Source organism: Blastocystis hominis, assembly GCF_000151665.1.
Source record: "Blastocystis hominis, Singapore isolate B (sub-type 7) whole genome shotgun sequence assembly, scaffold_6".
NCBI classification, from domain to species: domain Eukaryota; class Bigyra; order Opalinata; family Blastocystidae; genus Blastocystis; species Blastocystis hominis.
Genome location: NW_013171865.1, coordinates 47,428 through 63,201, shown reverse-complemented (window position 1 = coordinate 63,201; position 15,774 = coordinate 47,428). Strand labels below are relative to the sequence as shown.

The following is a 15,774-nucleotide window of genomic DNA, read 5'->3' as shown; positions in this document are numbered from 1 at the left end:
CATTCTTGAGTTTCGTTGAATGTATGTAGGAGTGCTTGATTTTTGCAAATAAACGCCCTAGAGAGCAGACAATCGAGATTCCTGTAGATAACACGGCCACTGATCATACGTTGAAGCAAGCAAACCCCATTCTTTCTGGTAGAAGAGTTATTCACGTTCAACACTCAGAAAAACTCGAAGCGTTTCTTGAAAAGATCGATTCCATCAAGAAAGAAGATTTGGTAACTGGTATTGCCTGTTTGTTCTTGGCACTGTAGGAAACTATGATCTTTCGCTTCCGAATGACCTAGAGGAAGAATATGAAGCATTAAATCGTGCCCGAAAAGAAGATGTTAAGGAGAACATGAGGTGGGCATGGCAAAAGTGATAGACTCTGCGTTTTTTCAAAGTATAGCTATGCCAGCAAGTGCAAGGGTTGGGACGAAATTCGTCCTTTGTCGGGAGTTGGCCACAATTTCTGGGGTGGTTTAGGCATGATGGTGGTAGAAAGTCTAGACACCCTCTATATCATGGATTTGCAAGACGAGTACAAAGAGGCGAGGGACTGGATCATTTCCTCTCTCAATCTGGATATCAACCACTTCACGTCTGTGTTCGAGACAACGATACGCCTCCTTGGAGGCCTTCTGAGCGCATTTACTCTCACGCACGACCCCGTGTTCAAGGACCTGTCCGTCGACCTCGCGACGCGGCTTCTCCGCAGCCACACCGATGGCCTTCACTTCGTCGCCCTCGCTGCTTCCACTCACTCGCAGGCGAACGTAAATCTTCAGACCGGCGACACGCGGATGGAAGATTCGCGCGTGTTTCTCTCCGAGGTCGGCACGAACTATCTGGAGCTGAGCTATCTCTCCGCGATTTCCGGCGACTTCTCCTTCGTCCACGCCGCCGAGCGCATCATGACGGTTCTGCGCCGCACGCCTCGGCTACAGGGCCTGCTCCCCCTCCAAGTAATGACCGGCTGGGTGGGATGTGATCGCAGTTTTCGAGCCGCGGCGAGGCGTCCGGGCGAACGTACGGCATGGGCAATCGCGGCGACAGCTACTACGAGTATTTGCTGAAGGGATGGTTGCTGACCGGGGACGAGGTTCTCCGCGAGGAATACTGTTCCTCTCTGCAAGGATTGTACTCGCTGCTGCTGACGCAGAGCGGGCGGGACGGGCTCTTCGTGGTTCCTGATTATCACGGAAGTCGCCAGCGAAACATGCATCACTTGGCGTGCTTTCTGCCCGGAATGCTCATGCTCGGAGCCGCAAGCGGCGCTTGCCCGGATCAGCAGCACGATCGGGAGACGGCGTTTAAGTTAATGCACGCGCTGGATTGTTTGCTTTCATCTGCAGGACCACCTGTGTGGCGATGTACAATTCCACGGCTTCGGGTCTGTCCAGTGATGAGTATCAAATTGTGTTTGAAAAGGAAGAGACCCAGGCTCAGACCCAGGCTCAGGCTCAGACCCAGACCCAGGCTCAGACCCAGACTCAGGCTCAGACCCAGACCCAGACTCAGGAACATTCCTCGTCGCGCTGGAAGGACTTAATTCCTACCGGACTCACAAAGTACATTTTGCGTCCCGAAACAGTGGAAAGCCTCTATGTTATGTATGCAAAAACGCGGAATCCAGTGTTCCGTGAGTGGGGTTGGCAGATTTGGTCCACAATCAAAAAGCGATGTAAAGGAAGGTACGGGTTCGCAGATCTACACAATGTGATGCATGCGGATAGCGATTTAGATGATCGAGGCGAGACATTCTTTTATTCTGAAACACTGAAGTATTTATATCTGCTGTTTTCGGAAGATGGTCCCTCGTATCTCGACGAATATATCTTCAATACAGAGGCCCATCTAATTCAAAAACAAACAAGATCTTTGTAGGATTTTGTTTGTTTGAGAAAAGTGACTATTAATCGCGGGTACCCTAGTGAGCAATAAAAAACTAAAGGCCTATATATAAGTGCTAAAAGTGCAAAAATGCAAAACCCCATTAACGCTACAACTGTTGAAAATGAGGAAGAGGAGCAGCCATGCCCTACTTGCCACATGGTTGCCAATCCTGACTCGCAGTTCTGGATTTGCTGTGATGAATGTAATACATGGTACCACGATGTGTGTGAAGGACTTACATCGATGGTAACTAGTGACACCTATATTTGCCTAAGTTGTCGCAAGAAGCGTTGCGTTTAGTTTTTTTGAGTAACGTATAGATGTGCAGGCCCCAGGTGTTGTTTCGCCCCAAATGTAAGCGAAGATTCCAGATGAAGAATAAGTGGTGTCTTCACTACTGTGGATGGTCAGTGTTTATTTGTTTTTTGACAAACACATCCATTTTGGGAGTTTCATAAACTTAAACCCGTCATCTTATCATTTTTAGGTTTTTGATTTACCTTTCTCTTATTAGAGACAGTCAAGCTACAGTAAACTGTAGAAGAGTAGAGGTAAAGTAGTAGAATGAGTACTGAAGCAGTAACTAATGAGGGAATTGCTTCTGTAAACCAGAGCGATGCCATCCAACAATCGGATGTGTGTCCAATTTGCCACTTAGCTGAAAATCCGCAATCTTTTGAATGGATATGTTGTGATGAATGCCAACTCTGGTACCATGATGTATGCGAAGGAATAACCACTCCCTATCTTGAAAAGCAATATGTATGTAGTTCTTGTAGAAAAAAGCGTAGAGTGCACAAAATGTAATTAAATTTAGAAAACCTCTCGGTCTCAACAACTGGATATAACTCGAATGGTTTGAAGACACCAAGCATTCAACCTGATAATACGACAAATTCTATTCAATCGGGGCATACTGAGAAAGTAGCTCAGCCTGGACAATCGGATCAAACATCCCAATCCAGCCAGCCAACTCAATCAGGTCAATTCAATCAGCCGCAGCATTCAGGTCATCCAGGTCATCCTAATCATCCTAATCATCCTGGTCATCCTGGTCATCCGGGGCGTTCGGGTCCGACGAGTACTCAGCAATTAACAAAAAAGGGTTCGACAGGGCGAGAGGATGGAGTGGATCACGGGGTTCGTCGCTGGCACACTGGTTGATTTGTAGAGACGCCGAGGGAGAAAAAAGAAGGAGCTCACTGTTCATCACGAGAATCCGTCGCTGCTTTCATTGAGCGAATTAATGCGTAGAGTAGTAAAGCAGGAACCATCTTATGACTCGATGATTCCGTCGTTTGAAACGGTCGGTGACGATGTGAAGGCCTTCGAAGGCATAAACTACCGGAGTGTCTATAAAGAACGCAATCCAAACAGCTCGATCAGCCACGATCGCGCTGCCATTTTCAGTCGTCGTTTGTTTTGGAAGGTTTTCTCTTGGCGGCTCCTTCACCGTAGCGCTATCAAAAGGAAATGAAGGACAATCCTTCCGAGTCCGCGAACGAGCTCGCCAATCCTCTGAAGGAGCGAAAATCGATCCTATCTCTCTCTGTAAGGGATGTTGGGCGGATGGAATGTAGTATTCGCACCCGGAAATCGACAATCTCGTCATTTTGAGTAAGTATATCCTGTTGAAGAAAGCGCGGATTCTGGTGGAAGGTGCCGAGCTCAAGTCGGATGAGAGCGCAAAGCCCGGAGTCATGTCTTCGCAGCCCACCCCTTCGTCCACTCCAGCCACTCCCAATGTCGAGGGGCCGACCCTTCCTTCGGTCGTTACGCCCACACCCACGCTCTCGAATCCGGCAGTATCCACAGAAGTGCATACCAGGACCATCCAACCTTCGGGCCCCGAGCTGCAGCCTTCTCACGTTCCTCTCTCTGAGCCTCTACCAACTCAACCAGGCGGAGCCGAGCTGCCTCCTGAGCCCGTAAAGGTGCGGAAGACTCACTTTGACGAACTCCCTAGCTCAATTTCCAATAACATAATCAATCGAACCAACTCATTCAAAACATCAAGTGGGTCTGGAAGCCGATCTGGAAGTCGGTATCGCCGCAACTATCCCTCTTCTTCGCGCTCCTCTTCGCGCTCCTCTTCGCGCTCCTATAGTCATTCTCGCTCACGATCCAGATCGCGTTCTCATTCACGGAGCTATCAGAACTATTATCGAGATGTTGCTTTTTGCATGGGTTTTTATTGTAGTACTCTAGAGAGCGTAGTTATCGCAATCATAGTAGACATGGATCACCACGATATTCATACGAGCGGAGACACTCTTATGGATATCGCTCTAGCAATGATCCCTATTATTCAAATCGCAGCTATGATGGGTATAGTCGAGATGAGCAAAGAAGTAGATATCATGATTATTAATAGTATATCGTTTGATTGTTTGTTTTTTCATACTCTTCTGTGGATTAATGGTTGAGCAATCGTGCAGGTTAGTACAGTGAATGCTTCCCGAAAGTTGCGGAGATTATTAATGCTATTTTCTATAGGACTGTAATGGAATGATTGGTTGATATTGACGACGACTTCGAATCAACCTTCCACGTATTATTTACAATCTGCTTGGATTCTATAAAAAGGGAATTCTATTGAAAAACAGGAGAATTATATGAAAAACAAAAAAACCTGCCAATAGGTTTCACAAAATAGTATTGCATAACAACTAGGTACGAGAGGTAGTACAACTCTCATGACATGAGTATTGTGTAAATAAAACAAGCAATAATAATATGGTGTGCAATAAGTATATTGCAAAGAATAAAAAAGGAATTTGTATTTATGAATCCAATTATTGACTCAATAGTGATGAAATGGTCAATAATACATCGTTTTGTTTGAATAGTACATTGTTGATCATCTGTTATACCAGTAAACTCAATAATATAAGTGTCACATAATCTATTCTGCATCATATTGACTTAATTATCAATTATGGATGTCTTTCATTAGCAATCGTCAAAAAAAAAGAATTGGCTGTTCTACTTTTTCATTTAGCAAATCTATCCAAACATATCTTCAATTGTATCATCATCATCATCATCATCCTTGCCCTGTTCTTGATCAATTCGACTATTTCAAAGAGTATCTATCATTTCGATCATGATAAATCGTTATTCCTTCGTATTTTCTTTCTTATCACCTTTGGTTTTTTTAATACTCTGCTATCTGTTTGGATAAACAAATACTTATCGATATATATGTATATATCACTTATGATTTTCTTTCATTCGCTATTATCCGCTTTTCCTAACTAGATATTCTGTCAACTATCATTCTTTTAAGAATAACTATCTTTTCATCATCAATCAATTTTCCTAGGGCAATAGATACTATTGTAAACACTTTTCATTGATAACATGAGTAATCGATATTCTTTGAAAGTGAGATTAAATGTTTATCACATATAATCATGATCAACGAATCAGTTTATCATTAGCAATGACAATAAACTACCAATTCTTTAAAAGTGTATTATACTATTTAGAATGATATGAGTTATGTTGTTTATACAATATATATATCACAGCAATTCAATATTTAGTTTATTATTACGAGTCATTCCATTCACCATTATTTGGTGTTTACAAATCCTATAACAATTTATCTATAGAAATTGCTTTCTCTTATTTCTTTTAATGATTCCCTCTATTCAATGTTGTAATGCATACAATTTACACCATGTTGCTTGTTTCACTGAAATAGTCATATATTACGATTACTATACTGATTAGTAAAGAACTTTCATCCCCAGTTATTAGAATGTACATATTTTTGTTTTATACATGACAATGAAAACAATAAGAAAACGATGCCATAGTACATATTTGTAACTTGAACACTATGTGTTATTTTTAAATTGTTTTTATCATACCTACAACTATGAAAAAAGTATGATATAAAATAACAACGATTCTGTTAAAATACGTGGTTGTATGCTCTTTATTCAATATTATGCACCTCTTTTTGCGTTATTTCTTGATGTACTCAATGGAATAGTATATACTTACTAATAGATGTGTATGCTTAATTTCATTTGTTGTTTTCCCTGCTTTACGACTTTGGATAAACCCTTTTTGTAATTCTGCGTTATATTCAAGTAAATTACAATTAATGTGATCATTTCTCTAGGAATAGACAAGAACTGTTCATACATCTATGCTTTGCCAAAAAGAGCAAAAGATAAAGAAAGTACAATTCATACAGCACTTACCAGTACGAATATGTCACTTCTATTAAGCACCTCTGCAAAAGCTCTCACATCGTCACCACCCCAGCGATTTCACTATGAGATTACACGCCAAGCATTAAATAAGCCATCTGCTTTTGTCAGGAACACATATAACAAAAAACTGTACATTCCTCCTTACAATGATGCTTCTTGGAAGGCAATACAGTATTTTTCTTGGAGTAATTCGCCGAACTATTCGGCTATTTGTACCAATGTTCTCCAACGAATAACCAAAAATAATACTTTTTATATTATCTCAGGTAGTATCAATGGTGGGTTAGGACACAAGTATCTCTCCGTGTTTTACTCGATTACCTATGCTATTTTGCTCGGTCGTCGTTTCTTACGTATGAATGATGTTTAGCTTTTATCCACAGTTCATCTACCAGATAGTTTCTGGGAAGAAACCGATAGCTGCTTTCGGCAGCTGCGATACTATGGCAATTACAAAGGACTAGTCGTATGCCAATCAAAATCTGGATGTAATGGAAGGTTTACACCTGGCTATTATCAGCTACCCCAAGCCAATCTGGTTACAATAGATTTTCGAAATGATAACATGCTCAGGACAAGACAAAATCTTAATTTGTTTAGACAACTCGGAATAATCAAGAAGCTGAGCTGGACAGAGTACGAAGCTACTATTTTTAGACTACTTCTCAATCCTTCCCCATATATACAAGAGATTGCACAAAGTGTGTTAAATCAAATTCCATCAAAATGGTTTTCTGTAGCAGTTCATGCTCGATTCGCTGGTAAAATAGCAAATTCCAAAGAGAGCACTCAAATGATTAGGAAAACTCAATTGCCTGATATAGCAAAGATGATTCGAGAAGTTCTAATTCAATATAACAACAACCACACACAGACCGTATTCATAGCAACCGATAGTTCATATGGACTGAAGAAGCTCAAATCTCTATTGTACCCAATTACAGTTCTATCTTACAGGAAAGCAAAAAGAGGACATTCTACCAAAGGAAAAAGGAATCTAGTTCATTCTGCACTCATTGATCTATTTTTGCTTACACGATCCAGAACATTCATAGGAGTTGATAGAAGTGGATTTAGTCATGTGGCCAAAGCTTTATCTCGTCCCAAAGTGGTGAAATGGATATCAGTTTGGTAAATAAAACGCTGATCATACTATTTGGTAAGCTCTTTCTCCATATTTATGGAAAGAGGGTTTTCCAAAGATTATAGCATTGCCCATTAACATAAAGCAAGAAATATAATAATGAATATCAATGAATATCTAGTTATTAGAGAAAATAGATATATGTTTAATGATGAATAAGAATAGGGTTTTAAAATGTAAAGCAAATAACCAGTGGTAATCATGTACGCGATATCTTGTTTTACAGAAAATTGAAATAATCTCAAGTGTACATAAAGTAGTGTTACCATGATATACACAGCAAGTAAGAGTGTTATATAAGAGAGTGACACGTTCTCTTTTTCTAATGTTGAAATCCTAATAGGATTCTGTCACTTGACTAATTATCTATTTCTTTTTTGAGAAAATAACGAATTTTGCCTTAATTGTATAATATTTACTTTATAACAGGCGTAACAAGTTTTGTTTCATATTCTTTATGTTGCATCTACTATTATTTCTCCTATTTATACGAGTCTTTTGTATGTATCTATGCCTTGATGTCTTTTCCCTATTGACTCAGTAACATCAATTAAACAATAATAATAACCATTTTCTCAGAGTTTGTTATTTACTTATGTACGATCAGGAACAAAAGCAGGGAAGCAGGTAAGGTCGAAATCATTTGAGAAAAATAATATCCTGAAGAAGAGAATAAATAAATACAGCTAGCAGCGCTCTGTTTTTCCTATATGCGCAATGCGATAATTAGTTTGAATAAAGTATTTGGTCGATAATTCTGTTTCTGACTTGTGGAAGAGAAGATTATTCTTATTCTCGGGAATATATATCGTTTTGCGTTATACATGACAATATATAAGTATAGTATGGTACTATTAGCATTATGCAATTGTAATATGAACTTTGATATGTAGGTAGTATACAGATGTGAACAATAATAACTGGACAAGTGATAGATATATAACAGAGTTGTATTATATAATCCATATTTTCATTATTCTTCATGATACTCGACAAGCACTAACAAATACCATCAGTATTCGGTATTTCATATTATTATACTGTATAAAAAGTCTCTTACTACATTTATGCGTTATAGAATAGCGACGTATTGCGTAAAGAAAAACCACAGCACTAAAGGTTATTATGATAATTGCAATGTAGGTATATCGATCTCAAATCATACTATTAAAACGATATGGGAACCTCATAAACGGATTCTTTGAGTATTCTGGAATTCCATTTTTTGATCTGACAAACACACATCCGATAGAGATTCGATAATAATAGCTTGTTGTTATCAATGGCTTTCTACAGTTTCTGAACATGTTTCACTCATGGATGTTCAAAAACCGATAATTGTGCTCACTTATCTCCTGTTCCCATATCAGTACTATTACATAAGCTACTCTTGTATTTTAACATAAAAGCAACAATATACATCACACCCAGTGACAATTTTCAAATGAGACCACCCTATTCGAAAAATAAGCAATCCCTTAATATTTCACATTGACCATATTAAATCCACGTATTATTGATATAGATTTCTTGAGGGAATCATGCTTTCAATTATCCACATCAAAATTAGGATTCATCCAATCCAGACAAATAAACCGTGATTTTGTCATCCCAAATTAAGTATTATAAGATTCTCTTCATCTGAGGCCTTCATCATACATCAATAAAGAGTTGTATTCACATTGCTTCGACTCAAATAAGTAAGTATACAGAAACATATTCTTGAGCACTTTTCATTCTCCAGAAGGCTTCTTTTGCAAAAGCGATTCTCTAACAATGGGTTATTCATCACAGCCATCCTCAATTTAGATTACCATAAGAACGACATTATAGGTCATGCTGTTTTATTAGTAATTGAACACTGGAAATTCCTGTTGGAAATTACCCTCAGACAAGGAATACAGAGGTGGAAAAGTATTTGTTTTAGCCTCTAATTCAATTCCTTCAGAGAAATGTGTCGAAAATAATTATATATCAGATAAAGAATAAAACACGAGCCAGTTTCTAAAGATAGTTTCACTTAATTAAGATGAATGAGTGAAATTCATACAGTGAGGGATGGTGCTACATTCTATGAAGAAAAATTGATGATGCAGGCACTACTTGGGATCAGATTTGAATTATCCATGAAGAACCTCATTATGTATAGTGAGGATGATACTACTCATCTCAAATTGTTGTAGGTAGTACTGCTTCGTCTCTTGTTCTGGAAAAGAGTGGTTTCCATCTATTATTGAGAATATTTGGAAATTTTTTAATTCTACGATCGAGGTGATGCTACAGGACTATTGAAAAGCAATATAAAGTCAGAGAGATTTCCAATGTGTCCGAAGAACAGACCAATGATTTCAAATGATAATCGAATGGACAATATTTCACGAGAACAAGGAAGAGCCACTAACACTCTTCTTTTTTATAGGTGGAAGGGAATGACCAGTATAACCCTGGAAATGCATCAGTAAATGTGGAATGTGAAGATCCGCTAAATGGAGTTAGATCAGAGGCAACAAAGAAATGGAATGATCATAAAAACATTCTATTTAACGTGGAAACTTAAGAAGAAAAATAGAGAAACTCCGAAAACGTGGTTAATTGCGAAAAACCTGAGATCACTGAGAAACAACGGCATGCACAAATATTAGTTATTTTCAAAAGAACAGGTATTCTTAGTACGGAAGCCGGAGGAATTGTCGAAAGAAGCGTCCATTCCGTGATATCGACGAAGAATGAGAACAGGGAGTTACCATTTATTATTATACACTACAAGTTGCTTTGTGAATCAACGAGCGTAACTTTTTAATCAAGCATGATTGTTGTAAAATTGGACTTGTATAATCTCTTCTTGGAAACTCTATTTTATAGAGATTGAGAATTAATATCATATCAAAATACTAGAATTGGGTGATTTAGCTACTTTCCTGAATTGAAAGATTATTATCTAGGAGAGGAATAAGTGAGATTGCTTTGAGTCTATACAAGTTGAGAGAAGATACTAAGAAGAAAGAGGGAATAATACTGAAACAAATGAACAATCAAGCAGTTGTTGGCATGCTGGATATTTCAAGTTATGTGGGGTGTATTTTCTTTCTTCACTCCGTTCATGCTTTTTCTTTTTGATCTGTTTAGGTAGCACGAAAATAGGAGTGTTAGAAGGCTAATACTGGAGGAAAAGGATATAGATGAGCTAGAGGTGGCTGACTTATGGGCTGAACACTACAGGAAGCTAGGGTCAAAGGGAAATGGCCATAGCAAGGATCTCGGATACTGGGAGAACTTTGAGGTGAACAAGCCTCAAAACCAGGGTATGTGCGGGAGCGAAGAGTACTGGAATAAAGACATATCTTGGAAGGAGGTTCGAGAAGTAGTGAAGACGATGGCAAACGGGAAGGCCTCGGGTATAGATGGTATTCCAGGAGAAGTGTACAAGGCAAAAACGCGAAATAAGTGGCCTCGAGGAGATCGAGGATTAGCGTACATATTGCTGAGAGTACTGAATGCCATCTTCCATGGGAACATACCAGAGGACTTGATGACTTCTACGGTAGTTTCGGTACCGAAAAAGGGAGATTTGACGGACATGAACAATTACAGAGGTATCAGTTTGATGCCTGTGTGCGTGAAGATCGTGGCGGCAGTGATAGCTTGTCGTATCAGCTCCGTCTTTGAGAAGGAACACTTCCTGTCGGATGCCCAGGCGGGTTTCCGTCCAGAACAGGAGTGTGTAGGGCAGGTCGGAGCTTTGATCGAGATTATACAACGATGGACTATCGAAGCGCGAGCGGTGAAAAATCGGATAAGGCTGCCGGAAGACGAGTTGCAGGCATTTGCATGCTTTATCGATTTTAAGAAGGCGTACGATACGGTCCCCCATGAAGCACTGTTGTATAAGTTACGAGCTTACGGGATATCGGGTAAAACATACAATTTTATCCGAACCCTGTATGACCGATCTTACATAAGCGTACGAGTGGGTCAATTGCGATCCCCGAAAGTACCCTTAGAGAGAGGTCTACGTCAAGGCTGTCCACTATCTCCGATATTGTTCTCGATCTTCATTAACGATATTTTCCCTAAACCGAAGAAGAGACTATTCTCTTGGGAACCCAAGGTTGAGGGTTTGATGTTTGCGGATGACATCGTGGTATTTGCAAGGACGGCAGACAGATTGCAGAAGTTGCTGGATCATGTCTCGGAGTGGGCGAATACGTGGGAGATGTCTGTGGGGCATGCCAAATGTGGTGTGATGCTATTTGGTACTGCCGAGAAGAACGCAAACTATGAAAGAATGAGAATGGATTCTCCAAGGAGAACCGATAGCAGTAGTTGAGGAATATACCTACTTAGGAGTGAAGATCACCCCCAAACTGGACCGGACGGATATGAGGGATGCGAGAATTGGGAGGATGGAGATGCTCCTAGGTAGCCAAAAGCGATTCCTATGCAACTACAGAATTCCGGCACAGTTAAGAGTCAAAGTACTTCAGAATGTTGTGCTGACCTCTGGGCTCTATGGAGCAGAAGTATGGGGCGGAAACAAGGATGAGGCACACAGTGTACAAAATGTGCTAAACAAAGGTCTCAATTACATCCTACAAGCCACCGGGAAGTTTTCCACATGCATTCCATCGTTGGAACTGGAGTTGGATATGCCTCCGGTGTATCCTATTCTGGTGTCAAAGCGATTGCGATGCATGTGGAAGGGGAGGTGGTTGAGTCGCACGTTGGGCGATCTCATAGATAGTAGGCTGGAATGGTGGTCAACGAAGAACACCTACCTGAAGACGACGGAGAGGATAGCACAGGAAGTGCTGCAGATGGTAGGTAGAGGGATCATCGATGATCACCTGGCATGCGGTAAGGAGGTTCCGGCGCGGTGGCTAGATGAGAGGCGGAAGTGCCATGTCCAGATGGCATTCGAGATGTGGGGTGGAGAGCCACGAAACGGAAATCCTTTTTCGGTCAGAGATCTGGTACGGAGGATGATTCCACGCCTTTGGATACGCCAGCTGCAGGAGAGCGATGCGCCGTTTCTGAGGACGTACTTGACAAGAGGACGAGCCATCAACCGGCGCTACCTGGACTTGTGGTTCAGGCATCCGGAGTTGGCTAGAGGGTGTCAGGTAATCCTGGAAATGCGCTGTGGGAGCTGGTGTTGTGTGGAGACGCGCTACCCTAAGCTAGAGGGGCCAGAAGGGTGTAAGTGTCCTTGCTGCGGAGAGTGCGAGAGGGAGACCCTAGAGCACTTCCTCTTTAAATGCCAGAAATATATGAAAGAAAGACTGGCTTTGGTCCGGAGGATCAGGGAGAGGCTCACGTTGGGGGAGGAGTGTGACGTGGATCCTTTCTCTGATCCGGATGGTTCTCGGATTGGATGATGTGTCGACCCACAAAGCAGAAGTACAGGGAGTGAAAAGGAAGTCTGTGAAGAGGGATGCCCTACCTCTGCCCGATAGTCCGAACGACTCAGAGGCAGCTAGTAGGTTGACACGAGCGCTAGAGAAGGACACAAGTCCGAGACGCGGAGGGACAAAGTCGGATCTTAGTGATGGACCTGCAAGGGGAGATCAAGTAGAGAGCGGGAGAGTTTCGACGCCTGGGGGCGTGCCTAAGAGGGAGAAGTTGGTTAGTTGAGTCGCTATCACACCCACCAACTAGCTTTTCGGCGCCGGTTAAGGTGACCTCTTTGCCACAGGTACCGGGTAGGAAGAAGAATAGACAGTCTGGAATCGACGAGTTTTTCAAGATGGCGGCGAAGTGAACAGACAAGGACAAGGATTTATCTGCGGACAAGACTTTGGACAAGGACAAGACTTCGGACAAGGACAAGACTTTGGACAAGACTGGAACGAGGACAAGATCAAGATGGACTGACAGTAGGAGGACTGTCTTGGACCCGTCGAACCGAAAGCGTCTACGACTGGTACAGGAGAGGAAGTAGACCACGGGAAATATTGGAATCTGGAGGAAAAGGTTGAATGAAATGGATGTGAGGAATCGCAAGGAATTCACCAAATGATTGTCTATAATGGGAGAACCTGCTTTGATATATGGAGTAGAGTCATATCAGGCCAACTTAGGACGGCGGCTACCAGGTGAAATTCAGTGCTGCAGTGTACGAGCATGATAAAGGAACGAACTTTTACGGAAACTACATTTCTAGTATGTAGATAATCAATTTGAATACTCAGTTTGTTCTATCTAATCGATCTTCTAGATTCAAGTTTTCCTCATAATTAATAATTCAACGTGATTTAGATTATATATATTCTGAGAAACTTGAGTACAATCTTCATTGGAAGACAAAAATAAGAGTTAATATTATAGAATATGAAACTCTATTATTCTATATCCAAGACTTATCTTTATATTATCACCAATACCAATTTAGGCGAAATCATTGATTGTGTGAAAAACAACAGAATTATCATATTCTTTCATTAATATATATTGTAAGGATGTAGTTTCCATAATTGTATCACCACTACCTTTAGAGTTCTGAAAAGAGTGCAAAAAAAAACTTATGATTCATATTCAGCGTTTATTTCCATTTCATAATGGATCTATATCAGTCTCAATGGACATTAACAAGCGATCCTATGAAGAAAGAGGAAAATGTTGGAAATCTGATTTCAGTGTGGAATTTCCCATTTCTTATGTTGACATAAGTAACAGTGATGGACAAACAAGAGTAATAGTCGGCCCACCCCATTCAGACTACAAAATAATAACACGCTTTAAAAACCAAAGAATGGACGGTGAATCGACACTGCTTTCTAATAAGAACGTACTCATTGCAACTCTGAAATTTGTAGAGGGTGTTGCAAATGGTCCTTGCACAATCTATGATGAATGGGGAACATTGTTTTTTGAGGGTAGTTTTGTAAACGGTTATAGGCAAGGGAAAGGTAAGGAATATGATGAAAAGGGGAAACTGATCTATGAAGGACTATATGAAAAAGGCCGGAAACTTGTAAAAATGACCGAAATGGAGGGATATTGGAAAGATTATGACAATAGTATGAACCTTCTAAGTATCTGTAAGAAAGACAATGAAGGTCGCAATATTGGCATTTGTTATTATTATGAAAATGGTAAAATATGTAGAATGAGTGAATGGCAGGAAGGTAAGGAATATCCATTTATTGGCTATTTTAAGCTGTTTGATGAACCTCATAGTAAATGGATTGATGGATTCTATAAAGAAGGAAGAATACTCCATTTTTCTCCAATGGCTGAAATGACTGGATATTGGAAAGAATATGACAATAATGGTAATCTAATTCATATTTGTGAAATAGATAATAAAGGAAACTATAATGGGATATGTTATAATTTCGAAAACGGAATATTACAAGGAATATGTCGTTGGGAAGAAGGACGTAGAAAGATTTCTTATAATGGATATTACAAGGTATATAATGTAGTTCAAACTCAATGGATGGAAGGTTACTATGAAAATGGCAAACTATTGAATATGATTCGTTTATATGAAATGTCTGGATATTGGAAAGAATATGATGAAAATGGTCATTTGAAGAGTATTTGTAAGAAAGACATATATGGTCGATATGAAGGTATTTGCTACTTTTATGAGAATGGAACAATGACTAGAGTGAGTGAATGGCAGGAAGGTAAGGAATATCCATTTATTGGCTATTTTAAGCTGTTTGATGAACCTCATAGTAAATGGATTGATGGATTCTATAAAGAAGGAAGAATACTCCATTTTTCTCCAATGGCTGAAATGACTGGATATTGGAAAGAATATGACAATAATGGTAATCTAATTCATATTTGTGAAATAGATAATAAAGGAAACTATAATGGGATATGTTATAATTTCGAAAACGGAATATTACAAGGAATATGTCGTTGGGAAGAAGGACGTAGAAAGATTTCTTATAATGGATATTACAAGGTATATAATGTAGTTCAAACTCAATGGATGGAAGGTTACTATGAAAATGGCAAACTATTGAATATGATTCGTTTATATGAAATGTCTGGATATTGGAAAGAATATGATGAAAATGGTCATTTGAAGAGTATTTGTAAGAAAGACATATATGGTCGATATGAAGGTATTTGCTACTTTTATGAGAATGGAACAATGACTAGAGTGAGTGAATGGCATGACGGAATCGAGATTTCGTTGAGTGGAAGATGCAAATTCTATGATGAACCTAATAAAGTGTGGTACGAAGGTGGATATAAAGATGGACTTCGTGAAGGTAAAAGTGTAGAATACGATACAAGTGGCAAGAAAATGTATCAGGGATTTTATAAAAAAGGAAACAAACTAACCCCAATGAAGAACAAAAAGCATTTCTGGGAGGAGCGAGACAATCAGAATATCATTGTTCGCATTTGTCAAATCGATGCCAATGGGAGATATGACGGTCTTTCCTATCAATTCCGAGAGGATCAAATCATTCGCGTGAGTCGATGGAGAGAAGATAGAGAAATAGAGTTGTTGAAATTGTTTAGCGATGGAATGATGACTGAATATAAAGATGGGAA

The 15,774-nt window shown here is 39.9% G+C and overlaps 3 protein-coding genes; all 3 read left to right on the top strand.

The window, feature by feature from the left end:
• Window positions 1–473: 473 nt before the first annotated feature.
• GSBLH_T00004167001 (uncharacterized protein) lies at window positions 474–1,872 on the top strand (the record flags this gene model as incomplete). Its single annotated transcript, XM_013043017.1, has 3 exons — window positions 474–965; window positions 1,001–1,348; window positions 1,477–1,872. The coding sequence occupies 3 exons, from the start codon at window positions 474–476 to the stop codon at window positions 1,870–1,872; spliced, it is 1,236 nt and encodes a 411-aa protein (XP_012898471.1).
• Window positions 1,873–1,941: 69 nt separating this feature from the next.
• GSBLH_T00004166001 (uncharacterized protein) lies at window positions 1,942–2,296 on the top strand. XM_013043016.1 has 2 exons: window positions 1,942–2,170; window positions 2,202–2,296. The coding sequence occupies exons 1-2, from the start codon at window positions 1,969–1,971 to the stop codon at window positions 2,237–2,239; spliced, it is 240 nt and encodes a 79-aa protein (XP_012898470.1). The 5' UTR covers window positions 1,942–1,968; the 3' UTR covers window positions 2,240–2,296.
• Window positions 2,297–2,445: 149 nt separating this feature from the next.
• Window positions 2,446–4,307, top strand: GSBLH_T00004165001 (uncharacterized protein; the record flags this gene model as incomplete). Its single annotated transcript, XM_013043015.1, has 6 exons — window positions 2,446–2,668; window positions 2,699–3,021; window positions 3,053–3,102; window positions 3,136–3,310; window positions 3,340–3,432; window positions 3,462–4,307. 6 exons carry the CDS (start codon window positions 2,446–2,448, stop codon window positions 4,305–4,307), a joined length of 1,710 nt encoding a protein of 569 aa, XP_012898469.1.
• Window positions 4,308–15,774: the final 11,467 nt, after the last annotated feature.